The sequence below is a fragment of the Alligator mississippiensis genome, chromosome 1 (genome assembly GCF_030867095.1).
Source record: "Alligator mississippiensis isolate rAllMis1 chromosome 1, rAllMis1, whole genome shotgun sequence".
Taxonomy (NCBI): Eukaryota; Metazoa; Chordata; order Crocodylia; family Alligatoridae; genus Alligator; species Alligator mississippiensis.
In genome coordinates, this window is record NC_081824.1 from 438,664,758 (window position 1) to 438,689,041 (window position 24,284).

Consider the following 24,284-nt stretch of genomic DNA (forward strand, 5'->3'; position numbering starts at 1 on the left):
GTAAAAATTACAAAAAACCTCACAAAGTACAAAACTCACCTGTCAATGAGTTCTTTCCCTCAGTGTTCCTAAGTGAGGGGCAAGACAAGTCTCTCACTGGGGTTGTAGAGAGGCAGCAGCAAGGTGCCAGACTACCAAGCGTAGACCCTGAGATGGTGCAGAGTCACTTGGAGGAACTGGATGCCTTTAAGTCGGCAGGCCCAGATGAGCTCCATCCGAGGGTGCTGAAGGCACTGGGCAACGTCACTGCACAGCCACTGGCGGGAATATTTGAATGCTCGTGGCACACGGGCCAAGTCCCAGAGGAATGGAAAAGGGCCAATGTGGTTCCCATTTTCAAGAAGGGGAGGAAGGAGGACCCAGGCAACTATAGGCCACTCAGTTTCACCTCCATCCTTGGCAAAGTCTTTAAAAAAATTATCAAATCTCACATTTGTGAGAGCCCGGCAGCACAAATTATGCTGAGGGGAAAACAGCACGGGTTCGTAGCAGGTAGATCATGCCTGACTAATCTAGTTTCTTTTTATGACCAGGTTACAAAACGTCTGGACACAGGAGTAGGGGTTGACGTCGTTTACTTAGACTTCAGGAAGGCCTTCAATACGGTATCCCACACCATACTGGTAAACAAGTTAAGACGCTGTGACTTGGATGACTACACAGTCTGGTAGGTGGCGAATTGGCTAGAGGGTCGTACCCAGAGAGTTGTAATGGATGGGTCGGTTTCGACCTGGAAGGGTGTGGGCAGTGGAGTCCCGCAGAGCTCAGTCCTAGGACCAATACTCTTCAATGTCTTCATCAGTGACTTGGACGAGGGAGTGAAGTGTACTCTGTCCAAGTTTGCAGATGACACAAAGCTGTGGAGAGAAGTGGACATGCCAGAGGGCAGGGAACAACTACAAGCAGACCTGGACAGGTTGGACAAGTGGGCAGAAAACAACAGAATGCAATTCAACAAGGAGAAATGCAAAGTACTGCACCTAGGGAGGAAAAATGTCCAGCATACCTACTGCTTAGGAAATGACCTGCTTGGTGGCACGGAAGCGGAAATGGATCTTAGCGTCCTAGTGGACTCCAAGATGAACATGAGTCGTCAGTGTGACGAAGCCATCAGAAAAGCTAATGGCACTTTATCGTGCATCAGCAGATGCATGACGAACAGACCCAAGAGGTGATACTTCCCCTCTATTGGGCGCTGGTCAGACCGCAGTTGGAATACTGTGTTCAATTTTAGGCGCCGCACTTCAAGAGGGATCTGGATAACCTGGAGAGGGTCCAGAGAAGGGCCACTCATATGGTTAAGGGCTTGCAGGCCAAGCCCTATGAGGAGAGACTGGGGCACCTGGACCTCTTCAGCCTCCGCAAGAGAAGGTTGAGAGGCGACCTTGTGGCTGCCTATAAGTTCATCACGGAGGCAAAGAAGGGAATTGGTAAGGTTTTATTCACCAAGGCGCCCCCGGGGGTTACAAGAAATAATGGCACAAGCTAGCAGAGAGCAGATTTAAGACATTTGGAAGAACTTCTTCACAGTTCGAGTGGCCAAGGTCTGGAATGGGCTCCCAAGGGAGGTGTTGCTCTCCCCTATCCTGGGGGTCTTCAAGAGGAGGTTAGATAAGCATCTAGCTGGGGTCATATGAACCCAGCACTCTTTCCTGTCTATGCAGGGGGTTGGACTCGATGATCTATTGAGGTCCCTTCCAACCCTAGCATCTATGACTCTATGAAAGTTAGAGAACTTATTCTAAAACAATAAAATTAAAAATTCAATACCATTTTTTAGGATGTATAACTATCAATGTTAGGTAAATGTAAATTTGAATGATATTCAAGACTGAACGTTCTTCTTTTCCTTGGGCTTTATCTTCAAACCCTAGGGTCAGTTAAAAATTAAAAATCAGGAACAAAACACACACGGCACTATAAAAGACAAAACTCAGTTTCTAAAATGCAATTATACTAAGTATGCAGCTGGTTTTGGTTCTTCCCTCAACAGAGTTGCTCCTGCAGCCCCACAACGGTTTACTGGGGAAAGAGAAAATGGTCAGGAGTAGAAATAGACAGGAATGAGGAGTCAGGCAGGGATTGCCTGGAGAATGCATCCTGAGCTCTGCAGGACGGAGGAGAAAAAAGCCTTCACTCCTCCCCTTGCTAACTGATGACACTGTAGGTAGAAAAAAAAGTTGCCCAATAAAGCAGAATAGCTGTGCCGGGATGTGGGACAACAAGTGATGTGCTCTCCTCGGCCTTGTGGGGCACAATCCTGCGTGCTTCTATGCAGAGCTCTTCATCTTAGACATGCACCAGGGAATATCAGGGCATCTTCGTAAGCTGGGTTTCCCCGCTTATAAAGATGTGCCCCTGCAACATCCAGCTTTCTCCACGTACAGAAAAGCACCCCAAGGTTCCTTGAAGAATCTCTCTGTGACAGGCAGGTGCTCCTAGGGTATGAGGGGCCCAATTCTGCAGGGGAATTCCTGGGTTGTGCAGGACTGGGCCTTTGTCCAAGAAGGCTGGAGAGTATGAGCAGCTCCGGGTTGCCTGGGCTGTCCGTGCCAAAATAAATAGATGTTCACTGCTAAATAGCCACAAAAATTAATACCTCCTTTGTTGCATCCACAAATTTTGGGCATATGTGGAGCAACAAGGGGCACTGATCATAGAATCACAGAAAACTAAGGCTGGAAGGGACCTGATGAGGTCATCTAGTCCAACAGTTGAAGGGAGAGAGAGGCTGCAAATAGATTTAGACAGACTACAAAAGTGGGCAGATGAGAATAGGATGGGCTTCAACGTAGACAAATGCAGGGTGCTGCACCTTGGGAGAAGGAATCCACAGTATGCATACAGGCTGGGGAGTTCCCTTCTTGAAAGCACAGAGCCAGAAAGGGATCTTGGAGTCATTATTGACTCCAAGATGAACATGAGCCGCCAATGCCAGACTGCAGCCAGCAAGGCCAACCATACCTTGTGCATCCAAAGGTGCATCTCAAGCCGGTCCAGAGAGGTGATACTCCCCTTCTATGCGACTTTGGTCAAGCCACAGTTGGAGTACCGTGTCCAGTACTGGGCGCTGCACTTCAAAAGGGATGTGGGCAGCCTGGAGAGGGTTCAGAGGAGGGCCACCTGCTTGGTGAGAGGGCAGCAGGACAGGCCCTATGAGGAGAGACTGAGGGACCTGAACCTGTTCAGCTTCAGCAAGAGGAGGCTGAGGGGAGACCTAGTGGCTGCCTACAAATTCATCAGGGGAGATCAACAGCAAATAGGTAGAGCCCTTTTCTCCCCAGCACCACCTGGGGTGACGAGGAACAATGGTAATAAGCTGATGGAGAACAGGTTTAGGTTAGAGATCAGAAGGCAATATTTTACAGTTAGGGTGGCCAAAATCTGGAACCAACTTCCCAGGGAAGTGGTCCTCAACCCTACCTTGGGCAAATTGAAGAGGAGGTTGGATGATCACCTGTCTGGGGTCTTGTGAACCCAGCATTCACTCCTGCCTGTGGCAGGGGGTCAGGCTAGATGATCTGTTCAGGTCCCTCCTGACCCTAGCTACTATGAAACTATGAAAGCCCTACTCAAAGCAGGGCCATCCCAAACTAGATCATCCCACTCAAAGCTTTTTCTTGCCGGGTCTTAAAAACCTCCAAGGATACAGATTCTACAAACTCTTTGGGAAGCCTGTTCTAGTGTTTTGCTACCCTCCTGGTGAGAAAGTATGCCTAATATCTAAACCCTTGCTACAACTTGAGACCATTTCTCCTTGTTCTGTTATCTGCCACCTCTGAGAACACAGAAGCTCAGTGGTCACCCACCAGTCCATCTCGATCTCGACTGACTGGTCGATTGTGAAGCCTCTGACAGTCAATGTCAGTCTGTCAGAGGCTCCACAATCAAAAGCAGCAGGGCTGAGCCACACCCCCTACTGCCTGGGCCGGTGAGTGGGGTCAGAGCCCAGGCAGCTTGGCCGGGGGATGGGGGGGGGTGAAGGGTGGGGTCCAGTAGATCCTGGGGTGCCCTTTACTTACAAAAAGTGATCTTCACCATAAAAAAGTTGGAGACCACTGGTGTAGCTCCTTCCTCTGTGGCACTACCCTTTTACGTAGTTGAAGGCTGCTATTAAATCCCCCAGTCTTTTGTTCTCCGGACTAAAGAAACCCAGTTCCCTCAGCCTCTCCTCGGAAGTCATGTACCTCAGTCCTCCATTTTCGTTGCCTTCCATTGGACTCCTTCTAACTTGTCCACATCCTTTCTGTAGTGTGGGGCCCAAACTGGACACAGTACTCCAGATGTGGCCTTACCAGTTCTGAATAGAGAGAAATAAGAACTTCCTTCAGTGTGCTAACACCAGTCCTACTAATTCAGCCTAGTATGCCCTTAGCCTTCTTCACAGCAAGGGCACACTTTTGGCTCATATTCAGCTTTTTGTCCACTATAACCCTCAGGTCAGTTCTGCAGAGCTGCTGCCTAGCCAGTCAGCCCCCAGCCTGTACTGGTGCATGGGACTGTCCCATCCTAAGTGCAGGACTTCACACTTCTCCTTATTGAACTTCATTAGATTTCTTTTGGTCCAATCCTCCAATTTCCCTAGGCCACTCTGAATCCAAGCCATACTCTCCAGCGTATCTGCTATTTTGCCCAGCTTTGTGTCATCTGCAAACTTGCTGAGGCACTCTATCCCACCTTCCAGGTGATGAAGATATTAAACAAAACCAGCCCCAGGACTAAGCCCTGGGACACTTCACTTGATACTGGCTGCCAACGAGACATCAAGCCATTGATTGCTACCCTCTGAGTCTGACAATCCAACCAGTTTTCTATCCACCTTACAGTCCATTTATCCAACTTGCACTTCTTTAGTTTGCTTCCAAGAATGTTGTGGGAGACTGTCTCAAAAGCCTTGCTAAATCAAGGTATATTGTGTCCACTGCTGTTCCCACACCCATAGAGCCAGTCATCTAATCATATAAGTCAATCAGGTTGGTCAGGCATTTGTCCTTGGTGAAGCCACACTGATTGTCCCTGAATACCTTCTCCTCCAAGTGTTTAGAAATGGATTCCTTAAGGACCTGCTCCAATATTTTTTTTCAGGAATTGAGGCGAGGCTACCTGTTATGTAGCTTCCCTGGATTCTCCTTCTCTTTCTCCAAGACGGGCACTGTATTTCCCCTTTTCCAATTGTCCAGGACCAATCTTGATTGCCATGAGTTTTCAAAGATAATGGCCAGTGGGTCTGCAATCACATCAGCCAACACCCTCAGCAACCTCAGGTGTACTGCATCCGGCTCCATGGACTTGTACACATTCAGATTTTCGAAATAGTCCCCATGTTGGGCTTTCACAACTGTTGGTTGCTCACCTCTTCCCCAAACTGTTCTGCTAGGGGCAGCAGTCTTGGAGCTGACCTTGCCTGTGAAGACTCAGGTTAAAAAAAAGTGCTTCAGTATTTTCTGCATCATCTGTTACTTTGTTGCCTCCTCCATCCAGTAAAGGACCCACAATTTCCCTAATCTTCCTCTTGTTGCTGAAATACTTGTAGAAAGCCTTTTTGTCACCCTTCATGTCCACTGCCAGCTCCAAATCCAGTTGTAATTTGGCCTAAGTTCAGAATATTTTTTGTGGTGGTACAAGGGCAATGAAGGTGACATCTCTTTTCATGTGGTAAATAACAGATGGTTAACTGACTAATCAGTTGACATTATCTGATCCTACACCTAACAGTTATATTGAGTGATACCTCAGCACCCTTAAAAGGATCTCATGGCACACTGGTTGAGATAGTATGTGAACCCAAAGTTTGACTTCCTGTAGAACATGGTGCAAGAACTTTATTGGAAGTTCATATAGTATAAAGTATAACAGGAATAACAAGTTTCAATTTGAAGTCTGAATACTAGCAAAAAGTATTTTAGCAATGCTGGTACAGATAGTTCTCTTTTCCACCAACAGGTTTGATAAAATTTATTTTAATACTTTTACAATGAGGATATAGGCAAGAAAATTATTCATCGGGCATATATCAAGCCCCATGCAATAATTTATTATGAGACTAACATTTTTGCTTGTTTCTTATATTGCTAAAACATTTTGTAAGTAATATGATTAGTTCTGAAAGTGGCTTCCTTTGTAGAAGAATTTGGCCTAACTTGTCAAATATTTATTAAGTGTGGACAGGAACAGCTTTTATAAATACTTTCATAGGGGTGAACATTAGGAGAGAGAGAAAAGCACAAGATGAAATGGCTACAAACTGATTATGAGCAAAGATTCACTATCTATCTATCTAGATTTACATAACTATCAGTGAAGTTTTTGAGTAATTTTTTAATCAAAGTAGCTGGGGTAAAGAACCAGAACTGTTTTAAAGATCACATTCAAAAAGTTTATGGGTTGATGTTCTTAGCTCAATAAACAGCATATAGATAATTAATATATGGATTCAAGCATTTACTATGTCCATGTTGAGGTATAGTGGTTTCTTATTTGATGTGAGAAATAGAAATTTGGGTATCTAAGGATTCAAGGAACACTCCCCCACCCAATGACTGTGCTTTTTAAAATCTTTCTTGGAAGCATTGGATATTTGCTACACCTAAGGCCAGAGGTGTTGACAGAGGTATCCAGGGGCTCTCCCGGTACTAAAACGCCTCATTCAGCTAAAGGGTCTGGCTTTTCTGTTGAGGGACAAAATAATAGCCATAATGGGGATCAGGCAGGTTGTTTTCCCCCAGGTCAGACTGGCAGAGACCATGGGGTTTTCAGCTTCCTCTGAAGTACTGGGCATTGTCCTCTTTGTGAATGTTTTGAGCAAACATCAAACAATTCCTTCTTTCCCCACTACAGTATATTATGTATACAATATATATAATACAGGATATTGTGAGTGTTTTTGCCTCCCCTTCTTTCACCTGTGGCTAGTTACAGGACACTCTCAGTGTTTCTGGCTTTGTACCTTGCAGCTGTTGTGTATGAGAGTGTACAGTGAATGATTTTTAGGAATCTTTGGGTAAACAGTTGCTTGCAAATGCAGGGGAATAGACTCAATGGCCCAGGAGGCCCCTTCCAGGCCTATGCTATTTTAAAACTGTTGAACTATTCATAAAATAAAAATGTTCTTTAAATGTTAAGGGAATATTTCATTTTGCCATAATCAGCTTTTGGTCCCTAAACAAAAATAAAATGCTACAATAGGATTTGTATGAAGCAAAAAGTGCTGATTCACAATAAAATTAAGCACATTTTATTCTAGCATGATCACTCTTGGTATTATAATCATGTTGGAGTAGCATCATGGTAATTTAATGAAGGACACTGAACTGATTTGCTTGAAAAATATTTACTGAAAGCATTTCTACTGAAGCCGAAACATTTTCTGGGGATGTATACATTTTGATGAAGTTTTCTAAGATTCAAAGGTTTCTGAGAGAGAGATAGAGACCAACCCAATTGAAAAAAGGTCAGGTTTTCAATTTGAAAATGGATGTTGAGATGAAATTCTGTTTTATAAAAAATGTTGAAATGGTTTTTGCTTTGTTTCAACTGGAAATGAAAGCAAATTTTGAAATCCTGAAAAGCAATTCTGATATGGAACTTCATTGGTTAGTCAACTCACGCACTGAACAACACAACTACTATCAGTAACATGCAGCTCTTTGTCAGGTCTACTTCCTTCAATTTATGTAAGAATTCTTTAAACATAAGCTAGAATGAGCTTTATAACTGAGGACAAAGCTAAAATTCACTTTGCACTGAAGTTGTGAAATGATGAGATACGTCCGCTCAGTTCAACTCAGTCTTCCTGTGGTGAAGAGGTCTAGCATGTGTAGGAAAAGGACTTGGCCTCCAAAGCCCTCATCATAAACCTTCAGACATATCTAAAAAGCTTTTTACCTCATTCAGAACTTTGAATACATAAATCAACATTTTGAATTTGACTCAATATGCTATGTATAGGGATCTCCAAAATTCGTGCTAGAAGTGGGTTGTGTGGCATGGTGCAGTAGCTTCTTTAATCTTGGAGTTTCCCTTGCACACCCCCTGCTGCTGATTAGCAGAGGGGCCCCATTGCTCCGCACCCATGCCTGAAACTGCAGCTGTGGTTTTCACCTCCTGGCCATCAGGCATGGGTGGTGAGCAGTGGGGGAGAGCATGGAGGTAATTCTAAGATTCAAGAAGCTGCCACACTGTGAACTTCTGGCATAAATTCTGGAGATCACTAGCTATAGGCAACAGAGGGAAGTTTGATATGCCACAATAATTCACACAGCTGAATAAAAGACACTGTGTTCTACATATTTTGGAATTTTCTCAATGGTGATAGTTTATAAAGTTTTCATTTTAAAAATGGCTAAAATTTGATATCTTCCATATTTCAGGGATACTCAGGAGAGCATCCATCATATCATCCTCCTGTAAAATATCATAACCAGAAGGAAACATAATTCAACATCCTGCTTGACACCAGACAACACTGAGATACATAGACTGTTCTAACTTTTATCTGAGCCTAATTTGCATAAAATGAACTCCTTCAGCTCTCCTGTGAAATATGAATTTTCGTTTCCACCTAGGAGAAATTTTACAATCTTTCCATTCTCTTATGCCTCAGGAAGGGTGTGTGCAAATAAATATATATTTTTTTGAAAATATCTAGTTGTCTAACTTCTGCCATGAGTTCTGATTCCTTTAAATGATGTGTGATATGAAGTGAGATTAATTGAATGTGAGATTACAGACTTGACACAGTATATAAAGAACCGGGCCACAAAACACAGAGAGAGAAGCTTAGTGGCGAAATGGAGAGATAGACAAAAAGAATAAGGGAGATTAAACAGGAAAACAGTGCTTAATTTCAGGCTATGGACTAATAACTGAAATAAACTTAATATTCATTCAATTTAATTATAATGAATGCTGGCAGTTAATTGGATTGATAGCCAACTGAACTGGTAACTAAAAGAAATTCGAAAAAAAATCTTTCCCCCAAATGTAGCAATCTGTTTATCTGAAACAGTTTGCTAGTGGGAGGCAGTTGCGGGGAGGGGAAAGGAAGCTGGAAAGGGAAGAAGAAAGATTCCCCAGACAAAAATGAAATTAAGCTACTGGTAGTAATTAAAGAATAACAGACATACTGGTGTGCAATAATGAAAATCAAATTACTGCAGGATTTTTAAGTTATGTATTTGTAGGCACACTCTAGAAGGTACTCTACTATAAAACACACCACAATCTTGTCCAACATCTTTGCCAATGTGCGTAAAGCTTGGATTATGCTGAAACTACTGACATGCTGGAAGAAGAGTGCAGTGCACTGCGGCTTTGGATTTTTACAAAAAGCTGCTGTTAAAATTAAAATCTGTAATGCGACTGGAATATTTAGTTGGAAATTGATTATAGCTCTACTACAATTTTTTTGAAAGGGTCCTTACCTCAAAAGTCCACTCCTCTTCTTCATCCCCATCCAATAACATTTTTGTCTCCTTGTACACCTTTCCTACTTCCAGCTTCAATGGGGATGCATTAAACTCAATCCTTTGCAGATTAAAGCCTAGACCAATGCCTATAGCCTTTATAAAGCTTTCTTTCAGTGCCTGAAATATAGAATGACATTAGTTTAATTCATATTTGTTGCTTTTAATGTCTGAAAATGTGATGCACTAAATATAAATGTATGTTTTGATCAGACACTGGCTCATATGAATAATATTATGATGTTAAAAATAAGGGTTAGTCTACATTTACATTAGTCTAATTACTAACAGCAGAATCCATCTCATCACACATTCCTCCCTTTCCCCCAACCCCACACCCCTCAATTAGCAAGGACAGTGGATAACCTGATGCTGTAATGCATACTTCATTATAAACCAACATCATACAATTAAGAAATAAAAAGCCAGATTGTGGACTTTCCTGGATGAATGAGGAATCTTTTTGTCCCATCTTAGTGTCAAAGCACCAGATATAATTCTTCCTTAGAATTCCAAGTGGAATAGTGACCCTTTGGCATGCCTAAAGGCACCCTAAGGCAGCAAGAAGGGATCCAAACATAGCCACTCAGATATTCAAATCATAATTTTTACATCATGACATTAAGAAAACATGGTATCAAAGAAACATTTAATAGTTATTCCCTGTGTTCTTATAAGAAATACCAAAATATATATAATACCCAGTGCCTATAAAACATATCCAGCTGCATCCATTCATTGTTCATGGACTCAATTACACCCCACTCAGCATCTGTAAACTGGCGCTTCATAATGCGAAAGAAATCTGGAACTGAACCACTACCTGTAAATTAGAAAAGATATTTAAAAAAGATATTTAGTAGAGCAATAATTATAAGCAAATGAGTTGCCTCAAGTTACCACTCCAAGAAACAATGGCTCAATCTCAGTCCGAATTTCTGAATTCAACCTGTTCTAAAATCTCAAAACTAAATAAGATGGTAAATGCAGCTATTGTTCATACAATCAAATGTACATGCAACATATTAAAAATGTAGAGATGATAATAAAAGTCTACTATGACAAATAACGTACTACGTGTAAAGCAAATGAATAAAACAAGTCCTCTCACAGCTAAAGTACCATCATAAGAAGATGAATATTGAGGGATGCTATAACACCCCCTGCAGCTTTTTCAGTATCCTTCAGAATGACTATATCTAATCACTGATGCCCTGATCAGTTACTTGCTGAAAGAATATGTCTAGAGAAGTCAAGTTTCCTGTGCTACCGGAGCAGAGTGATTAAGGCACCTCATTTTAGCTCCAGGTACCTGAGTTCAGCCTGAAATGGGCACCTGAGTCATTTTTGGATGGGATATCAGAGGCACTTGGAGGGGTATTAAGGACTGTTCAGGGTTATTAAGAACACTTGTGCATCATTGGCTATAACTAGCCATTACATTTTGGGTGTTGTCTAACCAACCTAGGAAGCAGAACTTTAAAATAGGTTCCATGGGGGAATACATATATTCCCCCATGGAATGTATTATAAGGGTTCAAGCAGGGGTTAATTGATTTGTAAGAGACTGGGTATCACACATGCACAGCTTCTCATAGCTCAGAAAGCAGACCGGCTGTCTAGCATGGCAAGGCCAACAGATGGATACAGCCTGAAAATTAAGAATTAAGGGGTGCATGTCATAACACGAGATCACAGCCCTCAAGGCAGACAGGTTGTCTAACACAAGGACACACATACTGGGAACCAAAGAAGTATGTACCATACTGTCCCATAACACAAGATAAGTGATACCAGCAACAAGGCCCCAGAGCAGCAAGGGTGGGGGTGGCAGCAGAGTCCTGGTTTGTGGGGAACAGACCAAATTAGGAAAAGGCCCGGAAGGCTACATGGACATGTGACCACAGAAAGACAACCAACCAGAAATAGCCATGGATGAAGAGTCATTAGGCATCATCAAGGAGGAAGAATACAAAAGCAGAGATTTGAGATTAACAAAGGGTCCCTCCCTTTGTCCCGTCCCTCCCTGCCCCTCCTCTTCCTTGATAGGGGTCCCCATCTACCCAGGAAGGGTCCTCGAGGCCACCATGGACCGAGGGCATACCAGCAACCTGTCTCATGCACCCCGCTGGAGGGGGGCTGTGAGCTTCAGCATCCCACCTCCAAACTGCTGACACCTAAGAGAAAAAGCCTCAGAGTGGACGCTGCATCCTGACCAGATGTACTTCGACTGTGATGACAGCCCTAGGATTGGTAGATGTCGAATTGTTTGTATTGTTGCTTTTTGTTTTCATTCTGTATCAATAAACTTGCTTATTATCAACTGGCAGGTGTTGTGCTCGGTCTGAGGTTTGTGCTCACCCAGAACAAAAGTATAAGGGCTGGGTTCCCAAAATCCAGTGTCAACAGTGGTCACAACCTTCTAGCAACAGAGCACATAGTCCAGAGGGAAAAGGTCTTGAAGAAACAACTTAACTTTGGGATAGGGCCAGAGAGATACAGGACTACAACAAGTGGTGCAAAAGGGAAGCAAGTACATCAAGCATGGGGAATAAGCATGATAAGCCGGAAGCTACATCCTACAAAAAGAATTTTGATCTGACTGGCATCACCAAGACCTGGTGGGATAGGTTTTATGACTGGAATGTTGACATTCCTTGATGTTGACATCTCTGTTTTGGAAGGACATAGTTGGTAGAAAGGGTAACAGTCTTGCCTGTATGTCAAACACAGACATGCTTGTCCCCCGGTTCAAGAGGAAGAGGACAGCAAGGAGAATGCATCCTGGTAATGATGAAAGGTGAAAAATGCAGCAATGATATAATGATTGGGATTTATTATATGCTATCAAATTAGGAAGAGGGGGTGGATGAGGCACTCTTCAAACAGGTGACAAATCTATCCAAAAGCTACAGAATGGTACTGCTGGAAGACTTAAATTTTCCTGACATCTGCTGGAAGAACAATGCAGACAAACATAAATGTTGAGCTGGTTCCTAACTTGTGTTAAGGACACCTTTGTTCCAGAAGGTGGACAATACAACTAAAGGGTCATCCATCTTGGATCTTATCCTGACCAACAGGGAAGAACTGATGGAGGAGGTGAAGGTGTTGGGCAACTTGGGAGAACACAATTATGGTATAATAGAATTCCAGATCTAGAGCTAGGAAAAGGATGAGGTCAGAAAAAATAGGATGCCAGATTTCAAAAAGTCAGATTTCATCTAACTCAACTATAATAATAGCAGAAGATACTAGAGATACTATATTGATTAATGGCACTTCTATGATACTGCAAGTGTGATTCTGGAAGCTGTGGACAGCTCTGTATGCTTCACTACACACCCAAAGCATAGATCATTAATCTGCATAACTATGCAATCTATCTGTTAAATCTTATAACTCAGTAAATTGCTCTTGCAGAAACAACCTGTTTTCTTGAGCAGGGATAATCCAATTCTAGATACAGAAAAAGCCCTACATTTTGAAGGTATTTCGACAGATTGAGTTGTGTATTCTTGTATAAAGCTTTTGCTTTAAAACTTGTAGTGACAATTGGAAATGTTAGGGTGTTTTTCAGCATCTCTTCACTCATCATGGCCTAAAAAGCAGACATCTTAACAGTAGGTCTTAGAAAATCTGGGTTTTATTTCTGTCTGTCACCAACCTCTAGATGACATAGGACAAATAATTTCCCTTCTATCTACCCTATTTCCCATCGGCAAAATGGAGATAATTATACTGAACTCCACTGTGAAGTGCACTTTTCTTTCAAAGATATCTAAACTCTATAAGTGTTATTAATTGATATGGCTAAAGTAGACCCCCTATACTCTACCACAGTCAGATTTCTTAGAAAGTTTTCCTCTCTCTTTTAGTAAAGAATCAGAGTATCAAATGCAAAATGCTTCACATAACAGTAATATTTTGTAAGATGGAAAGTTACCCACTAAGTTGAAGAATAGACTATAACAAAGCAAAATCTCTTTCAAGTTGGGAAACTTGATGAAAGATAGCAATGACCAACTAATGCACTAATCCAGAACAAGCCAGTGACATAAATCCTTCTGCGCTCATAAGGAAGATAGTGTTACATTTAGAGTGCTACAGTTATATAGACAAAATGAACATGTTAGTGGATGTTTGAAGTAGATGAGAGCTACCTTGATAAAAATTTTTTTTTATTTTAAATAGTTGATAAACTCTTTTAAGAAAAGACTCTGATTAGCCGCCCTTCTCTCTACTCAACTCATACAATCCCTTTCACAATTTGATGACTACACTAGTATGTGTTCCAGAGACATCACGGTCAGCTTTGCTTGTAGTATTCCAGTGTCTCCTTCATTACCACCTAGGACTTTTAACCACTCATGTCTGACATTCCCCATCTCACTACCAATACTTCTCCCATCCAGACTTCAAGTTCCTCCTACCCTCACACTCCTGATCCCAGTTTTTTCTTTATGTGCCCTGTTACACTCCCCTGAAATACTCTTTAATTCATATCTTCCAGTTTTCTTACTTCCCTTTCTACTGCAAAGCCAGTCAACTCTTTTCTCTGCAAACCTCAGGTACTACTACTTTCTTCATGTTCTCCTTCTCCTCATGCCCCTGTCTTGCTTTGTTTCGCCCCTTATATTTAACCTAAGCCCTCTGATTTCTGTCCAGAGTGCTCCATACTTTAGATCATGCTCCTGGTTACATGTTTGTTCCTGTCAAATTTTTCAGTCCCATACAAGGACTGAGATCAGAACAAGATGAAACATAGCAATTATTCCTCTTAAAAAATATCACAGAATCATAGAAAATGAGGGTTAGAGGTATGGCAGAATGCCATCTCTGTTTCTCCTCAAAGTCTGCTATCAGGTGAATGTCTAATCTGACAAATTGGTTACCATAGTCACTGCAGAGGGCAGATACCTCTGGACCCCTGGGCTTCAGGTAACCCTGAACTGTAACCTGAACTGGATACATTCCTGAACGAGGGGGAAACTTGCTCCCTCTGCCTATGTGAGTGGCCTCACACACCTGAGTCGGGGCTTAAACTCCCTATTGTTCTAAGCAATGTCACCATGACTGGGAGGGGGCTAGAGACCCTGCCAGTCTACCCGGCAACCAGTGATGCATTTCAAATTGGTTGGCTGGCAGCCAACAATTGCTGGCCTTCATTGGATCAGGTAAATGAGGTCATAAGGTCTATATAAGTTAAGGACTGCCCAGAAGGCAAGGCAGCAGCCATGATGAGAACTCTCAGAGAAGCTGGACCACCTGAAACTCACGCTCTCCTATGAAACTCATGGTGAATGACCTGCTTGTCTCCACAGGGAATCTCCACCTGCCTCTGGATGATACTTGTGAGTAAGCTACTTGAGATCTAACTAGATATATAGCTTGTAGTAATTCAGATGCATGATCAAAAGCTACCATGCCACAGTTTGCTCTAAGTTATTTCTCTGGTATTGCTCTACCCTGTACCCTATTCCAAACCTACTCCTTGTTACCAATAAAGTTCTCCTCTGTACCTAGCATGGGAGACTTATTGGGAGAGGGTCTAAATTATGCCTTGGGGTCCCCTTGGTTCAGCTAAATAAGGGAGACCACTATTTCTGCTTCAGACTGAGGGAAGCACCCCAAGTTCTTGCAGTAGGTCATGTACCCTCAAGGACTACTAGGCCTGTGTTTCCCAGGGGACACAGGTCCAAGATCAATCCAGACCCTGGGTGGTGGTGGTGGCATTACCCCCAGGCTTGTGGGTATGCTCTAGGAAGGGGGTGGGTTGGCTGAACATAAGGCGCCCCCAAGGAGGCACTTGGTGCCTGGAAGATGGTTGGGTGCAGTGAGGTAGGTGGGTCAATGCAGGAGCATCCCTTACCGGCCCACCACAGCAGGGACCTCAGGAGGTCATCTAGTCCAATCCCTTCAAAGCAGGATCATCCCCAATTTTTTTTTTGGGGGGGGGGGGGGGGGCGGGGAGAAGGAAATTGCTGCCTTTATCTCCTCCCGATATAAAACCAAAGCTATAATTTAAGGAAACTTAACAACATGAGAACAATTTTCAAAACAAAACCATGATTAGTATGGTCATATTAATATTAATATAAAGCTATTTCCCACATTCAAAAAAGTTTGGATTACTGACCAAATATGCAGGTGCCTACAAATTCTCTGCTAACGTTTTGAATTATTATACTTACTCATTTACTGAATTTGTAAGCCTGTCTTTACAATTTTATCTTCTCCATTTCACATTGTAAGATGGCAGTTTAACATTGTATTTACTCAAATTTAAGACAGCCCTGAATTCAGATGACACCCCAATAATTAGATTTTATATGTAAAAATGTATAAATTTGCTATAATTTTCCAGGTATAGAATCTAATTATTGGAGGGCTATCTTAAATTAGTTCCCCCACCACCCCACACACACTGTTACAGCAGGGAAAGCAGTGGCTGGGGGGATCAGGTGACTGGGGTGGAGGGGGAGGGGTCAGGCAGGCCCCTTTGCCCTCTGCCCCCCAACTTCCTTCCCTCTGCAGCCTTCCTGCCCCCCCACATGCCTCCACCCCACCTCTGCCCCATGCCCTCTACCCACTCCCTACAATGTCTGCCCCTTCCCCCCACTGCACTCACTCCTCCGTCTCTGCCCCTCCCCTCTGCTCCCCAGAGTCTCTACTTCTGCTCCCTGCCCCTTTACCCTGAGACGTTGCTGGGGCTCTGTTCCTTGATGGGCCACAGAGTACAGCACGTGAAAGCAAACCCCTTGCTAGGCCATGCAGTAGCACTGGCACTGCTGGTGACTACTTGGGCAGGGGACAGAGTTTCCCCTGCGCTATATGCCTGGAAGCAAACCCAGTCCCAACTGGAGCTGAGCTGTCCCTGACAGTAAAGCGGGGAAGGGAGTAGGGTAGGAGCAGAAACTGTAGAGGGCAAGTGGAGGAGGAAGGGGGCAGGAGACTGCTGTCTGACTCTGGCCCCAACCTAGGCTCAGAGCCAGAATCGGAGCTGTAGTAGTCACCTGCCCTTCCTCCCTGGCTCCACCTTGTACATTAATCTAAGATGAGGGGCTTCCCCCATCAATGCTGACTGGGGGCAAATCCCTCATCCTAGGTCTGAGTAAATATAGCACATATTGTAAGTCAATGAAGGTTACGCTTAAACTATGTGGGACAGAAAGCAACTTAGTAACTTTAGCAGATTCCATACAGCAAAAATGCATGTGTTTTAATTATACCAAGGCAATTTGTTCTTGGAACCAGCAAAGACAAGTAAGGACCTGTTAAAAAAAAATGAAATGCATCTGTGCTACTGTATGACATGTGTGTTAGAAAAGGGAGAATAAATTCAGTTCCAAGATGAATCCCTTGAAACCATTACTTTTTTTAATAGGATGCCTTCATTTAAATAAGTAGGCTTCTTTAAAGAGGGTTAAGATTTTGATTTTAAAATCAGAGCAAGGTCAATGAATATGAACACTTAATAACATGCTAAAATGAGAATTTTAACCTTGTACACTTAATTTATAAAATTCATAATTTTTCCCAAAATATACTTGCAGTGCAATTTTTAAAAGATGTCTTTGAGATTTAACTTTGTACAATTCATTGGATATAGGTTAACACTTGCTTTCTATATTAGATCAGCATTAGAGGTACTAGTATAGATAAGATAATGGTGCCCTTCACTGAATGAATGTTTTCATTCTTTTTTCAAAATAAAAAAAAAAAAAAATTACAACCACTTCATCATAGGCTCCTAACATTTTGTCTTTGTGATGCTATTTTCTAAATGTAAAATCTAAATTGTGTGAATTGCACTCTTAATCCTGAAAATAACAGGGTAATCAAAACAAGTCAGAATGTAATTTTTTCACCATCTAAATTCAATACAGTTAGCCAAAACATTACGATGCCCTCCCCCCACCCTTTGACAGGCCACCTTAATATTTTCAGACAAGACATAATTAATTTGAACTGTTCTATATTAATTTATATTAAATTTAGACTTCTATAGAAGTCCATCTGGAAAAGGAGACAGGATGGAGAAGAATGGTCAGGGACACTGGAAACCACCTTTTTTGCAGGTATGCCACAAATTAGTCCTGCACCCTCCTGAAGTGCCACTCCAATCCTCCCCTGCCCAGCCTGCTGTTCTGCTTTTTCTTCCCCCCATCCTGTACTCCCTGTCTGATCTTCAGCTCCGCTTTCTGCTTCCTGCCCTATTGCCTTTGTACTGCCTGTCTCCTCCCTGGTCTGCCTTTTGCCACATACAGAGGTTGCCTGTGTCGTGTGTGCTGCAAGTTGGCCACTCCTGGTCTAGGAAAAACACTTGAGAACTGAAGGACAACTTGATTCAAGGATTCTGGCTTTATCTAGCACTAATCCTACTGGAATGTTTTTTTACAAGAAATCTCAAAAGCATGAGGAGATCCAAGAACTACAGGACAGTTTAAAGACACTTTATCTCAAAAAAGAGTAAGGAGTTTTTGGGGAGTGGGAGACTGATGGCAAGTCTATGCTACAAAGGCTTTTCTGGAATAGCTAGAGTTGCAAAACAATAGTGGAGGCACAACACTTACTGGCTAAAGTTCATCGACTAGTGTAAGTTGCATCTGTTTTTTAAACCACTGAAACTTTCAAGGTGGCCTGAGACCCAGAGACCTACTGAGGCTGTCTGAAGAAATTACACTTTCCTAAGGCTACCATTAGAGGATGGCAAGTGTTTCAGTAAGGAGGACAAACTAGACTGATTTAATGTTTAATTTAATGATTGAATGATTTGTTCCTGTGCTAGAACTAACACTACTTTTGTTTTCAGGAGACTGTTTTGACAGTGTAAAAATCACTGGTTGCAAACCCACAGAGGGAAAAAACTTGATGGGTAAAATGGATGACACATGGAATATTTTAAGTCCAGAAGCAGAATTGCAGTATGCGTCTCTGAAACAGATAAAAGAACACAACTTAAAAACTGAGAAATCACAAAGACCAGGAAAGGGACAGAGATCCAGCATGCCCTGCCACACAAGGGTATTGATTTAGCTTTTATTCTGAGCCAATTCAACTTTTGTGAACCATACAAAACTTTACAGCAAAAGACTGTTTTCCCCATGCACTATTTTTAATAAAATAAGAAAGAAGTAAAAACTTTTCAGACTTTCCACAAGTTGTTAACGTAACTCTAGTTCTACCACGGAGTTTCAAAGACACTATATATAAGGCGTCTGTATGTATTGGCCGAGTTGGTTTGCTTCCCTTCATACAACAGCAAAAAAAAAAAAAAAAAAAAAAAAAAAAAAAAAAAATTCTCTCTCCTGACAACAGAATAGTTTATATACAATAGCTACATGCCACACACACCTGCGCCCCCAAAAAATCAGCCCCTCCAAAATTGGAGTGCATGTTTTAAGCAGGGAAGTTGGTTTTCTTTGCCAGACTAGTAGTACAGAGAATTAAAAAACATGAAGCCACTGTGCTGCAAAATGGATGCCAGCTTCTCCCTCAGCCAGCAAGCAAAAATCAGCTACAGTCCAGTGTTAACCCTTTCACAGCGGCTCTCAAATTGGCACACTGGCCCCAAACTGCTGCTAATTTGAGTGCTTTCTAGCAGAAACAAGCACCAGCCATTTTTCAACAGCCTCTCCATGAAAAAAAACAGCTCTAGGTCATGACCCTGGAAAATCTTTTCCACATTCTGCCTTCTAGAAACAAGCTGAACGTCTTATTTGCAGGTGAGTACTATGCAAATGTCCGTGCTATAATGCACAGGTAGATTACTAGAAATAGTATATCTACACAGTAAATTTCAAATACGATTTCTGGTTGCATATTATTTCTTGTGCATTAGGAAAACACCTTCCACAGCTCTAAATAAGTGAGACACAAAGACCATTTATTTGTTTAGGCTGCATCAACGTTGATACCATGCTTGCTAACACAGGGGCGAGAAGATGACTGTTGAAACTCCCAGTTGCAGATGCATGTGTATTTGCCCCCTAACATCTATGTAAAGCATACATAAATGGCTGTCCAACAGTTCTGTAACTGCTGCAGCAAAACACTGCTCCTCTTTGTCCTGTTTCTTGGGTAAAAAGTACTGGGGTCACCTCAGCAAAAAGCTTTTCAATGACAGATTTCACTACCTCTGTAGCAAAGCTGGACCAGTGCTTAGCCACCCTCAGACAATTCTTCTCAATAAGTCACCTAAATCCCCTTCGTTCAATGTATGCTGGTTATTTCTTGACTTATCCCCTGTAGACACAGAAAATACTCTATCAATTCTTTCTACCTGTATTGTATTTCATGACTGTTATCAAAACATCCAATTTGTAGGCTTCTCTAGTCTTTTCTTCTTTAAACTAAATAAACTCAGGTCTTCCAAGCTTTTCTTATATGCCACATTCTCTAGACTTATCATTTTTGTTGCTCACTTCTGGATTTTTCCACATTTTTTCTTGAAATGTGATTCCTCAAACTGGATGCAGGACTTCAAGTGAGGTGAATAGTGGAAAAAAACTTTTCCCATGACTCGTGTATGACCTTCCTGGTAATACACCTCAATTAGTTATTAGATTTCTTAGCAGCTAGATAGTTGACTCATTTAACTTTTAATCCCTTGTACTTTGCAAGTTTTTTACAGTACTACGACCAAGCCAGGCATTCAACATTTTGTATTTATCCATTTGACTGCTCATACTACATTTACCTGAATCTAAGATGACCCTGAATTTATGACGACCCTCCAAATAATAAGATACTATACATGGAAAATGTATACATTATAATTTTCCATGTGTAAATGTAATTATTGGAGCACTGTCATAAATCCCTCCCTCCCTACTACTTCAGGCAGTGAGGGGGGCAGCAATGGGGCAGGTGATAGAAAGACAGACAAACAGGGGAAGCAGTGAGAGGGCACATGGTAAGACAGGTAGTGGGGGGGACAACGCTGGGGAAGGCAGTGGAGGAAGCAGTAGGTGACAAGTGGTAGGGGTCAGGCAGTATGAAAGGCATGCAATTTATCTCCTTCTGCCTTCCTCCCGCTCTATGTACCCTGCTTTGTGTCTAACCCCCACAGCCTCAGGCCCCCACCCTACTTCCCCTCTCAGTGCTGCTTCTGGCTCCCAAAGCCTTGAATCCCTGCTCCCTCCTCCCCCTGAAGTCTGTACCCCGCAGCCTGCCCCTCCACCCCACTCTTACCTTTGCTCCAGCTCTGGCAGGTTCTGTCCTTGCTGCAGCCTGGGGGGTACTGAGTACGGTTCCAGCCCAGTCCTGTAGCAGCAGCGTGGATCCAGCACTGCTGCTACAGGGCTGTGCTGTGTTCTGTGCTCCAAGGCCGCAGCAAGGAAAGGTAAGGGGCGAGAACGGCAGGGGGGTGGGAAGAAGGGGGAAGGAGTAGTAGCACAGGAGGGGTGGAGGGGGAGAATGGGTGTGGTGGAAGCCTGAGGCTCTAGGAAAGGAGCAGCAAGGTGGAGCAGGCGGCAGCTGGAGGGTGGGGTTAGGGCCAAAACTGGAACTGCAGCAGTTGCTTGCCCCTGCCACCTCATCCTTGATTGCAAGATGAGGGGTTCTCCCCCCACCATGTTAAATAAAAAGTCAATAAGCCATTGTCTTTTAATCAAGTAAATATGGGACCATCTTGTGTATTTCACATCTTGTTTCCAGTTTATCAAGACAACACTGATATTAATCTGATCTTCTATAAAAGGTCTACTACTTCACCCAGCATAGCTTTATTCATAAGTGCAATATATATATATATATATTTTTTTTTTTTTTTTCAATTCTTTCCACTAACTCATTAATGGATATATCAACAGAATTGAACCCAAAGAAGATTTGTTAGGTAAACAACTTGATACCTCCTTCAGTTGAAATTGAGCTGTTAATGACTACTCTTTGAAGCCACTATATGAGCAATGAAGCATCCATCTTATGATAGTTTCTTCCAGAACGTATTTCCTTAGTTTCCATATGAAAATGTCAATGGCAAGTGCTGACAGCCTTATTATAGTCAAAGCACATCACATGTTTTCACAAACCTTCACTTTTATGTTTAGGCAAAAATCACCACTCATTTCTTCACATTCCAGTGAACTGGCTTCTATTTACCCAAGATCTGAGCACATGTGTATATTCAGTAGTTTCTTTTCCATTTCAAAATAAAATATTTTAGCTTTTCAAATGAATTCTGGCTGCACTGGGCACTCCTGTATGTATGTATGCATGTGAACGTTTGGTATATAAATATTTTAAAAGTGTATAAGAAATCAGGACTAAACAGAAGCGTTCTCCCAAAACCAGAGAAATTTAATTCCAAAACCTATTTCCTATGATACAGAGTACTGTGACACAAGCAATCTATTATTAAACAAAAACCAGATTGATTTGGAGTAACAAATATGTCATTAGTACAGATCAAGTAGATGGAAACACCCTTGATAATTTTTAAGTCTTAAGTGAATATGTTGAAGAAAGCTTAGGTTGGGAAATACTACATCCTCACATCTAAGACTGTAGACTTAAAATGATCCTATCAAGCTGAACATTTCAAAGATCTGCTTAGCGCTCTCTCACTTCTATAGCTCTATCACTATTGCAGTTCTACAGCTATATCACTTCGTCACCACTGGGCATATCTACTTGTGACGCTATTTCACTGAAGTGTGTTGCCTCTCTCTCTTGCCACCAATCACCATGTCCACCAGGGCCCCCAGATTCTGTGATGGGCCACATTCCTAGCAATGCCCAACATCCAGTTGTCCACTAGTAGTCCAGTACACTGGATCTAGAATGTGGGCCATATGTTTGACACTCCTGCTCTAGATAATCTGTTCTAGGGCTTAACAACCCCATAGTTAAAAAGTTCTTCCTATCCAATCTGTATTTTTGTAGCATTTCTGAGCCCTGTGCCTTGTAAGTACAGAGAATAGTCAATCCACTATCCTCGTTATAACCATCCTTCATATGTTTGAAGAGTTATCATATCTCCCCTCATCTTTCTACTAAACACTCCTAGTTCTTCCAACCTTTTCTTGTAAATCAGGTTTCCTAGATGTTTAATCACTTTTGTTGTACAGTAGCCTCTTCCCAATTTGTCCACATCTTTTTTGAGGCCTCACCAGTGTTCAGTAGAAAGGAAGAATCTTTTCCCTTAACTTGCTTAAAATAACCCTGTTAATATATTTCAGTATTTTGGGCTTTTTTGCAACAAAATACTGTTGACTTTTATTCCACCCACCATCTACTACAATCCTCAGGTTGTTTTCCAAAGTACTGTATCCTATCCAGTCATTCCCTAATGTGTTGATAATTCTTAGTACTTTGTACTTGTCCTTACTACATTTAATTCAACTTATTTCTAAATACTTTTCTAATTTACCAAGGACATTTTACATTTTAATCCTATCCTCCAAGGAAACCAGTACCCCACTCAGCTTGGTGTCAACTGCAAATTTACTAAGTGTGCACTCAACTGCAGCATACAAGCATTTAAATGAAGATATTAAATAACAGTGGATCCAGGACAGGCTGTTGGGGAACTTCATTTGACACCTCCTCCCAGTATGACATTTAGCCTTTGATGCCTACTGTCTGAGCATGATGATCCACCCTGTTGTACTCCAGTATTACATAGCACTTCAATCTAGATTGTATTTTTTTTTTTTTACTCTAATAGGAATATCATGGGAGACGGTGTTGAAAGGTTTCATAAAGTTAAGGGATAGCACATCCATTGCTTTCCCTCAATCCACAAAGACCACCTTGTCACAGAAGGAAAGCAGACTGATCAAGCATGGCTTGCTCTTGACAAATCTATGTTGGCCTAGGGAGGTCATTGTAGCCAGTGGGACTGCTCACGCTAGGCTTCAAATTTAGGATGGTTGCTTTCTCATGGTCTAAGGATAATTCAAAAACACTGAAGATGTCATACTTAAATACCAAATGAAGGAATGTCCGCTGCAATGACAACTTCAACTTGAAAACTAAAATTACATCACTAATAGTCCCTACCCTTTTTGTCAGATATATTTCACAGACATTAGGGGCTGGAAGAGACCTCATGAGATCGAGTCCATCCCAGCTGCCTTAGGCAGGAAGTCAGTTGGGATCATGTGACCCCAGCAGAAATACATCTACGTTTTTTAAAAGAGTCCAGAGTAGATGATTGTACCACCGCTGGGAGTTTGTTCCAGACCCTGGACACTCGCACTGCGAAGAACTGTTTTATGTCTAGTCTAAATCGGCCTTCCTGGAGTTTATGGCTCTTAGACCTTGTCATCCCCTGGGGAGCTGTGGTGAACAGCTGTTCTCCCAGGTCCTGATGCACCCCTCTTATATAATTTTATGCTGCCACCAAGTCCCCCCTGAGCCTTCTCTTCTCCAGACTGAAGAGTCCGAAGTCCCTCAGCCTCTCCTCATATGGCCTTCCCTCCAGGCCGTGGATCACATGAGTGGCTCTCCTCTGGACTCTCTCAAGCTTCTCCACATCTTTCCTGAAGTGGGGGGCCCAATACCAAACACAGTACTCCAGCTGCAATCTCATCAGGGCAGAGGTAAGCAGGAGGATGACTTCCCTGATTTTAATTGAGATGCATTGGTGGATGCACACCAGAGTTTGGTTTGCTTTACTAGCCACATCATTTCATTGGTGGGTCATATTCATCTTGCGGTCAATCAAGACCCCCAACTCCCTTTTGGCCATGGTGCTAGCGAGTGTAGCACTGCTGAGTCTGTAAGTGTGTTGAGGCTTCTTCCTACTGAGGGAGAAGCAGCATCTCACACTTCTCTACATTGAAGGCCCTCAGGTTTTGGTCAGCCCAC

At 42.4% G+C, this 24,284-nt stretch overlaps 1 protein-coding gene across 3 annotated transcripts in view; it reads right to left on the reverse strand.

Annotated features, from left to right (window-relative positions):
- The window catches only part of AASDHPPT (aminoadipate-semialdehyde dehydrogenase-phosphopantetheinyl transferase), a 76,179-nt gene that overhangs the window by 25,266 nt on the left and 26,629 nt on the right, over positions 1–24,284 (reverse strand). For all 3 annotated transcript variants that reach the window (XR_009459155.1, XM_019482013.2, XM_014600705.3), the window contains exons 3-4: positions 10,166–10,287; positions 9,423–9,584 (exon numbers count right to left, since the gene is read on the reverse strand). Coding sequence is in view for 2 of the 3 variants with exons in the window: in XM_019482013.2 (XP_019337558.1) it covers positions 9,423–9,584; positions 10,166–10,287 (284 nt within the window). In the remaining variant the exon portion in view is untranslated. The remainder of the gene's footprint in view (positions 1–9,422; positions 9,585–10,165; positions 10,288–24,284) is intronic.